The 9192-nt window shown below is 45.3% G+C and overlaps 1 protein-coding gene across 1 annotated transcript; it reads left to right on the top strand.

The window, feature by feature from the left end:
* The first annotated feature begins 792 nt into the window (after positions 1–792).
* RNASEH1 (ribonuclease H1) lies at positions 793–8033 on the top strand. Its single transcript, XM_032172590.2, has 6 exons — positions 793–841; positions 1141–1276; positions 2563–2617; positions 2959–3043; positions 3639–3763; positions 6127–8033. Exons 1-6 carry the CDS (start codon positions 793–795, stop codon positions 6211–6213), a joined length of 537 nt encoding a protein of 178 aa, XP_032028481.1. The 3' UTR covers positions 6214–8033.
* The last annotated feature ends 1159 nt before the right edge of the window (positions 8034–9192 follow it).

Raw genomic sequence — 9192 nt, 5'->3', positions numbered from 1 at the left:
GCCTCCCAAAGTGCTGGGATTACAAGCATGAGCCACCGTGCCCGGCCAAATCAGTATATTTATAGGTTCTAATTTAATTCAAGGGAAACCAGTAGAAAATGTTTTGCCAAGCTGTATTATTTATAGATACGTTTTGCAGTTAGGTAAAAAAAGATCAAACAAGTATTCTTTATTTGGTGATTTACTAGTAGGAATTGAAGCAAAGATTTGTGGAGTCACAGGGAGATGAGCCGTTTCCAGACACTGACCGTTGCTGGAGGCTTGGTGGCCTGGAACATGGCGGATAGCAGGTGCTGGCTCCTGAGACGGTTCAGTGGCTGGGCGGGAAGTTTGTAGTCACGCTGATACAGTCAAGTTCCAGCCGAACTGAGGAGCCTTGCCCGACACCCACACTCCCCTTGGCTCTCGGGCCCGCTCCTGTGAGGAGCACATCCCCATCTCCGCCCCTTCGCCGCCGCTGAGCTCAGTCTGCCGTCCTTCGGACAAGTACTTCCACTTCCTGTGCATACCACCTCTATTTGCCCTCTCGCCCAGCCCTTTTAACACTTTGCAACCTGACCTCTGCTCCCACCACACTACTGAAGTGTCCTGGTCACCAGTGGCCTGAGAGTGCCCCCATCAGTCCTTTTTTTACCTTGTTCTTTATAGCCTTGGTGTGTCAATCACACCCTGTATCTAGAGGGAAAGAAGCAAAGACGGGAACCACACTTAACTAGCAGCAAATATGCCAGGGAAGAAATGAGACCAGCACTGGTCAGGAGACTGGGCCCTCTGGCAGGCAGGGTCACCGTCATGCTGAGGCACTGCTTGTCTCTGGGCAGACGGCTCCCTGGGAGTGAAGGTGACCCTGCCATGGAGACAGAGTCATTGTCCTTTGAACCCTCAGTGTGGGCTGTGAACAGTAGTTCTTACTGCAGCAGGCTCTAGTTTTACAAAGTGACTGCCTTCACCCTGAACTTGCCTGGCCTACGAGATCAAAATGTAAGTGGATTCCAAGCATAAACGATAGGTGCCCCTTTGTAAGGAATTGAGCACATTTTCCTAGAGAGAAAACGTCTGCAGCATTGTAAAATACCCTCTTGGTTTAAAATGCTGAGTCGACCTAGTGGATTTTTGAGGTGAATTTCAGTTTTTAGTAAGGTCAGCCCAGCAGCGTGTACTTCCCTTTTCCCACAGGAGACTTCGTCGTCGTCTACACTGATGGCTGCTGCTCCAGTAATGGGCGTAGAAGGCCACGAGCAGGAATCGGCGTTTACTGGGGGCCGGGCCATCCTTTGTAAGTAAACAAAGGAAGCTGAGTTTTACTGAATCATGTTCCACAACTTGTGAAAAGATGAGGCGGGATCTGCTCATTGGTTGATTATTGGGAAAACCTGCAGATAAGTAGCTCTGCCAAGGGGTAGCAGAGGAGCAGCTTTGGTTCATGTTGGGGCTAAGCGGCATTGCTTTTCAGAACGTCAGGTGCCTCAGCTTTACTTCCTTTTTTTTTTTTTTTTTTTTTTTTTTTAAGACAGGGTCTCACACTGTTGCCCAGGATGGAGTGCAGTGGCACAAACACAGCTCACTGCAGCCTTGACCTTCTGGACTCAAGCGATCCTCCCACCTTGGCCTCCCAAAGTGTTGGGATTATGGGTGTGAGCTACCGCACCTGGCTTTGGTGTTTGTTTCTTGCCCTGGGGAGGAGTCTTTTTTTTTTTTTTTTCCTGAGACAGAGTCTCTCTCTGTCGCCCAGGCTAGAGTGCAGTGGTGCGATCTCGGCTCACTGCAAGCTCCACTTCCCAGGTTCACGCCATTCTGCTTCCTCAGCCTCCCAAGTAGCTGGGACTACAGGTGCCTGCCACCAGGCCCGGCTAATTTTTTGTATTTTTAGTAGAGACGGGGTTTCACCATGTTAGCCAGGATGGTCTCGATCTTCTGACCTCGTGATCCGCCCACCTCGGCCTCCCAAGAGGAGTCTTTTTTTCAGTAGAGTTGAAGTCTCACTACGTTGCCCAGGCTGGGCTCAAATTTCTGGGCTCACGCGATCCTCCCACCTTGTCCTCCCAAAGTGCCGAGATCACAGGTATGAGCCACCACCCCTGGCCCAAAAATTGCTCATTCTTTTAGGAAACTCTGGATCTCCTGGTGACCCCAGATTTTAAATAACTCGTCTGAGGGTTTTTCTGATTCCCTGATTTCATTTTCCTCCTTTACTTCCTGGAGGATTTTGGTAGTTTCAGTCAAGTCTCACTCTGTCCGTTCTTCTTCCTGAGTTTTCTCCTGGGATTCTTCCACTGCAGCCATAGGGCCGAACTCAGGGTCCTCAGAGAACTAGCTTTTACTTCCTCTGCCCTAGTGGAACCCATGAGAGTCAGAAGGTGCCCGAGTGTGGAAACCTGTGTGCTCCTCTCTGCTTCTGGGAGTCTCTCCGTTAGTTTGATTTTTATACCGTTAGTTTGATTTTTATATGATGCTTTTATATTTCAAATAAGCATACACACTAGTTTATCGTTATCCATTAAGAAGAATCACTTTGAGAATTCACTTTATACTTTTATTTTCTTTTGTACTGTTTTGAAACAGAAATGTAGGCATTAGACTTCCTGGGCGGCAGACAAACCAAAGAGCAGAAATTCATGTAAGTTATCAGATACGTTTAAGCCTCTCATTTTTGAGCATTGAGTATGGAATTATCAAATAAACTGCTTCTTTTTTTTTCTACCTATACATATAAGATATTTGAAGAAGAGACTTGGGTTTAATAACAATTTTGAAAAATAGGAATTTTGTAGAAAAATTCTAAAAACTTACTTCAAATACATGTCTACACAGGAGAATTGTATGTATAGTGATGTTTCCTACAGAGAATATAATCATCACAGTACAGAGGGGATGTTTCAATTTCAAAGTACGTTTGAACTTCAGTAATGTCAAAGTTGAACATTTTCTGCAGCATGACTATCGACTTGTCTTTTCAAGGCAGCCTGCAAAGCCATTGAACAAGCAAAGACTCAAAACATCAATAAACTGGTTCTGTATACAGACAGTATGTTTACGATAAATGGTAAGCTTTCACATTTGATTTCTTCTGTTTTTCCAGTAACTGTGAAGGGAAATTGGTAGGAGGTGTTGTAACAGGACAGGACCCAAATGGGAACAGGGAAGGTGACATTGGTTTGTCAGGTACCAAGCAAAGAGTGAGGATTTCGGAGTCTCCCTTCTGCTGCTCCGATGTTTTCCACCTGCTTATTTCTTTGCCAGGCACTGGAGATGCAGTCAGAAGTGGAAGTGGCTCTGCTCTAGTGTTACTTCTAGTCTGTGTATGTCTAAGTCACTTAAGATGGCGTGTTGACTGCTTCTTTGGGAAATGCCCTGAATAGGAGCATGTAGGGGATGCTTACGAGGCTGGGGAAGGCTCCTGGGAGAAATGACATCTTAAGCTGACAGCTATAGGTAGAATACAAATTAGGGGAAAGGGAAGAGAGGGGGGTATTTCAGGCTGTGCCAAAGGCCAAAGCAACTAAGGCCAGCTAAGGAAGTGAATAGTCAAGGATGGTGACTCAGAATACAAGTGGGATCAATTATAAGAGGTAAGACGAAGGAGGTGAAAAAGGCAGGACACTCAAGATTGACTCACCAGTGATCATGCATTTTTGTAGGTATAACTAACTGGGTTCAAGGTTGGAAGAAAAATGGGTGGAAGACAAGTGCAGGGAAAGAGGTGATCAACAAAGAGGACTTCGTGGCACTGGAGAGGCTGACCCAGGGGATGGACATTCAGTGGGTGAGTATCTTAAATGTTCATGTCCTATGGCTATTATGACCAAATAAGCTAAGTTTACTAGAGATTAATGGTTTATGTAAGTGGTTTAATGACATAACAATTTCCATGAAATTAATATCATAATATATATTAAAACATATTTGAGGCTGGGCGCGGTGGCTCACGCCTGTAATCCCAGCACTTTGGGAGTCTGAGGTGGGTGGACCACGAGGTCAGGAGTTCAAGACCATCCTGGCCAGTATGGTGAAACCCCATCTCTATTAAAAAATACAAAAATTAGCCGGGCATGGGGGTGTGTGCCTGTAGTCCCAGCTACTCAGGAGGTTGAGGCGGAAGAATCACTTGAATCCAGGAGGCGGAAGTTGCAGTGAGCTGAGATCGCGCCACTGCACTCCAGCCTGAGCAACGATACGAGACTCCAAGACCCCGTCTCAAAAAAAAAAAAAAAAAAAAAATATTTGAGCCTGGGCTCAGTGGTTCACATCTGTAACCCACTTTAGGAGGCCCAAAGGGGCTACTTGAGCTGAGAAGTTCGAGACCAGCCTGGATAACATGGTGAGACTCTGTTTCTAGAAAAAATAAAAAATTAGCCAGGTGTAGTGGCGCATGCCTGTAGTCTAGTTACTCGGGACGCTGAGGTGAGAGGATAACTTGAGCTGAGGAGGTCGAGGTTGCAGTGAGCCAAGATTGCACCACTGCACTCTAGCCTGGGCGACAGAGCGAGACCCTGTCTCAACAAAACAAAACAAACCCACCCACATACACACATTTGATTCTTTTCCTTATCATACAAGTAATACAGTTTTTTGGTTTGGTTTGGTTTGGTTTTTGAGATAGGTCTCACTCTGTCACCCCATGCTATGGCGTCATCTCATTGCAACCTCTGCCTTCTGGGTTCAAGTGATTCTCGTGCCTCAGCCTCCCAAGTATCTGGAATTACAGGCATATGCCACCACGCCTGGCTAATTTTTGTACTTTTAGTAGCGATGGGGTTTTGTCATGTTACCCAGGCTGGTCTTGAACTCGACCTCAAACAATCCACCTGCCTTGGCCTCTCAAAGTGCTGGGATTACATTTGTTTTGTGTCACTTCCTATATGTTTTTGTTTTATGATAAAAAGGTTTACAACTAAATAAATAATCATGTCAAAGTTTTATTTATTGTTTTGAGACAGAGTCTCGCACTGTTGCTCAGGCTGGAGTGCAGTGGCGCAATCTTGGCTCACCGCAACCACAAGTAATACAATTTTAGTGAGAGTATCACTAGGCATGGAATACACAGGCAGTGTGGTTTGTGGGATGTTCTACGATCCTTATATTTTGTTAAGAATACGAAGTAAGGCCGGGCGCGGTGGCTCACGCTTGTAATCCCAGCACTTTGGGAGGCCGAGGCGGGCGGATCATGAGGTCAGGAGATTGAGACCACGGTGAAACCCCGTCTCTACTAAAAATACAAAAAATTAGCCGGGCGTGGTGGCGGGCACCTGTAGTCCCAGCTACTTGGAGAGGCTGAGGCAGGAGAATGGCGTGAACCCGGGAGGCGGAGCTTGCAGTGAGCTGAGATCACGCCACTGCACTCCAGCCTGGGTGACAGAGCGAGACTCCGTCTCAAAAAAAAAAAAAAAACACGAAGTAACACCCAACCTGGGCACGTGGCATTACTATGACAGCTGTATGTCACCCTGTTCATTTCTTTGGAATGCATCATAATGTTAAATAAAACTATCAGTGTATTTTGTTTCAAACAATAGTAAGGTTTTGTGATAAAGCCTTGGTAATAGAACTTTTATTCCAAGATGGAAGCATTTTTTAAAATCATAGATCATCTTTATTAAAAAGTTTTTTTCAAGCAATACAGAACAAATTAAACTGCAACCATTGTCTCAGCCCTGCCTTGTTCTGCCTTCCCGGAACCACTGATAACAGTTTGGTAGCCTGATGTGCAAATTTGCTTTGGCAACATAAATGTAGACAGTGGTTAAATAAGTACATTATTCATTCTGACAGCACTGCAACGGAAGCGTGTGTGTGTGTTGCATACATATCCGTCCACCCATCTGCACATACATGTGTTTTGCCTGGAAAGCTTATCAAGTGCCATTGATAAGTGGGTAGGAAATAGCAATATGAACGGTAAAATCCAATTTGTGGAAAAACAAAATGGAATGTTTGTAAATACATCCGTTGTGTAAACACATGAAGAATCGACAGCGTGCTGTTGAGGATCATGTTTGGAGAGAGGAGCGTTGAAGTTGAGCTTATGCTATGCAGTCTGTTCTGAATGGTTTTTTATGATGAGAATATAGTTATGTGTTGCTTATGTAAAGATGAGTAAAAATAAAAGGAAAACACTTATCTTAACAGATGCATGTTCCTGGTCATTCGGGATTTATAGGCAATGAAGAAGCTGATAGATTGGCCAGAAAAGGAGCTAAACAATCGGAAGACTGAGCCATGTGACTTTAGTCCTTGGGAGAACTTGAGCCAGTGGCGATCTTGCTACTTGTACTTACTGGTGTGGAAAATAGCCTGCAGGTAGGACCATTGCAGTGATGGGCAGATGCGTCTTTCACACGGAATCAGGCACAGTGGCCTTCTGTGACACGTTTTTATAAAAAAATGGTTAAGTATATAATGAATTCAACATCTTTGAGACTGGAGAATTATGTGAGATTTCCGCATTATGTTTACTGGGTTCATTACTGTCCTTGCTTGTTTTATTGCAGGCAAGCAAGGCAAATGGCCTAAAATGCTGTGGCTTATATTTTGATAAGAAATTAAAAAACCACTGGTTAAAAGATGCAACTCAGAAGTCTGGAAGTATTCTGAAAGCATCCATTTACCGTCCAGTCGACAGGATTGAGTCTCCTGCTTGTGTAGTTGACTTGTGCCCATGGGTACATTAGAGAAACATGCTGCCCAGGGCCTGGGCAGGCAGCTCAGTGGGCAGGATGTGTGCTGGGTCTCAGCCCCATGTGCCTGCTTGCTGGGCACTTAGTATAGGGCAAAGCCTGCCTGCGGCGACCCTGGCTGCCAGGCCATTCTCTGGGAACAGCTGCGACTTGTAAAGACCAAGATGCATACATGAACTTTCAAAAATTTATGTGGCTCCTTTGTTAAAAACTGCGCAAATTAAAAAAAAAAAAAAAAAAAGAATGACACCGGCTGGGCACGGTGGCTCACTTCTGCAATCCCAGCACTTTGGGAGGCCAAGGGGGGCGGATCATTTGAGGTCAGGAGTTTGAGACCAGCTTGGCCAACATGATGAAACCCTGTCTCTACTAAAAATACAAAAATTATCCAGGTGTGGTGGCACGGGCTTGTAGTCCCAGCTACTTGGGAGGCTGAGGCACAAGAATCACTTGAACCCAGGAGGCGGAGGTTGCAGTGAGCCGAGATTGCACCAGTGCACTCCAGCCTGGGCAACAGTGAGACTGTCTCAAAAAAAATAAAAGTAATAAAAGTTTGACATGATTATTTATTTAGTTTTAAACCTTTTTATCATAAAAACATACAGGAAGTGACACAAAACAAATGTATAGCTTATTGAATGATTATGATTGTAAGGTGAATAACCTTTGTGTCCACCACCTGGGGAAGAAATAGTACTTTGCCAGATACCCCAGAAGGCTCTCCAAGTGCCCTCCAGCTGCAGCCTCCTTCTTCTCTCCCTCCTTGCCCCTAGAAGTAATCCTGACTTTTACAGAAATGACTTTCTTGGTTTTTTGGTGGCAGTTTAGTCTTGTCTGCTTTTTTAACTACTTCAGTGTCCATTTGCAGTCCCGTCTGCCTCACTGTTTTCCCTGCCGTTTATCTGTTGAAGAGCCTGGGCTGTTTGTCCCATGGCTTCCCACAGTGTAGATTTTGCTGACCACGTGGTCATGGTGTAGTTCAGCATGGCCCTCTATGTTTCCTGCACATTGGCAGCTGGGTCCAGAGGCTTGATGAGCCTCAAATTTGATCCCTTTGGCAGGAGAATAGGTGGTTAGGAGCTTTCCTCAGGAAAGTACCATGTTGACAGCAGCTGATGCTCAGTGCCAAGATCCATTAATTATTTGGGGTTGCAAAATGGTGGTATTCTCATTCTGTCATTTTGCTTGCCTTTATTAGCTGGAATGGTTTTCTAAGAAAGGGTTTTCTTTTTTATACTTATTTGATTACCCAGTGGTACAGTTCATATAGGAAGGGCAGGATAAATGCTTGATTCTTGGCCGGGCACGGTGGCTCAAGCCTGTAATCCCAGCACTTTGGGAAGCCGAGGTGGGCGGATCACAAGGTCAGGAGAAGGTGAACCCCGTCTCTATAAAATAAAAAAAACTAGCCGGGCTGGTGGGGGCCTGTAAACCCAGTACCGGAGGCTGAGGCAGGGGGAGGAAAAAAAAATGCTTGATTCTTTGCTCTTGTACACTAAGTTTTTAAGATAATGCATTAGTTGTCTGTCAAGGAAGGCGAGTGGTGAAGGGTTTTTACGTACATACAAGAATTCATGGGCTGGGCATGGTGGCTTATGCCTGTAATCCCAGCACTTTGGGAGGCTGAGGCTGGAGGATCACGTGAACCCAGGAGTTTGAGACTAGCCTGGGCAACATAGCGATACCCTGTCTTTACAGAAAATTACAATAAAATCAGGTGGGTGTGGTAGTGCCTGCCTGTTGTCCCAGCTATTCTGGACAATCCTCTGAGATGGGAGGATCCTCTGAGATGGGAGGATCGCCTGGGCCCAGGAGGTCGAGGATGCATGAGCTGTGACCGTGCCACCGCACTTCAGCCTGGGCGACAGCAAGTCCTTGTCTTAAAAAAAAAAAAAAAAAAAAGAATTTGTGGAGTTAAGCATATTTGGTGGGTTTCAATCTGTTGTGATTTTTATCTTTCTTTAGCTCAGACTAGCTTATTCGGTCAGTGAGAGGGAGCCTCTTCAGCTTGGCTCTTGATTTCTTTTGATAAGTGTGCACACGTGTGCATACATGTGTGCACAGACCACATGCACAGTCACTGATAGCTCCCTGCAGCCTGGCATGTCAAGGTGCTCTAGGCCCATTTTATACAGCTTCTGCTCCAAACCTGTCTTAAAAGAAAAACTTTAGACAAGTTAGCAGTTTAATTGAGCAGAAAATCGTTTCTTCAGCTGGGTAGCACTCAGGACCAAAAGTGGTTCAGAACGCTCCCCTGTGCGTTGTGTGCAGGCTGTATTTATTTATAGCCACAGGAAGGGAAAGACACACATACATGGCCAGACTGACTGCAGGTCAGCCTCCACCTCACATAGGTATGTTTTGGCAGCCTTCAGCCTGTGATTGGCGAGACTCTGCTGCTTGTTACAGAAGTGTACTCTCAAGTCACGTCCCAGTTTGTTTATACATTAAGTGAGGTTATAAGTCACTATGTACAGAGGCAGTTTTAGGCCAAACTTAATTCCGTTTAACACTTGGA

The sequence above is a fragment of the Hylobates moloch genome, unplaced genomic scaffold (genome assembly GCF_009828535.3).
Source record: "Hylobates moloch isolate HMO894 unplaced genomic scaffold, HMol_V3 SCAFFOLD_13, whole genome shotgun sequence".
Lineage (NCBI taxonomy): Eukaryota > Metazoa > Chordata > Mammalia > Primates > Hylobatidae > Hylobates > Hylobates moloch.
The sequence above is the reverse complement of the archived record's forward strand: the minus strand, read 5'-3'. Positions and strand labels throughout refer to the sequence as shown.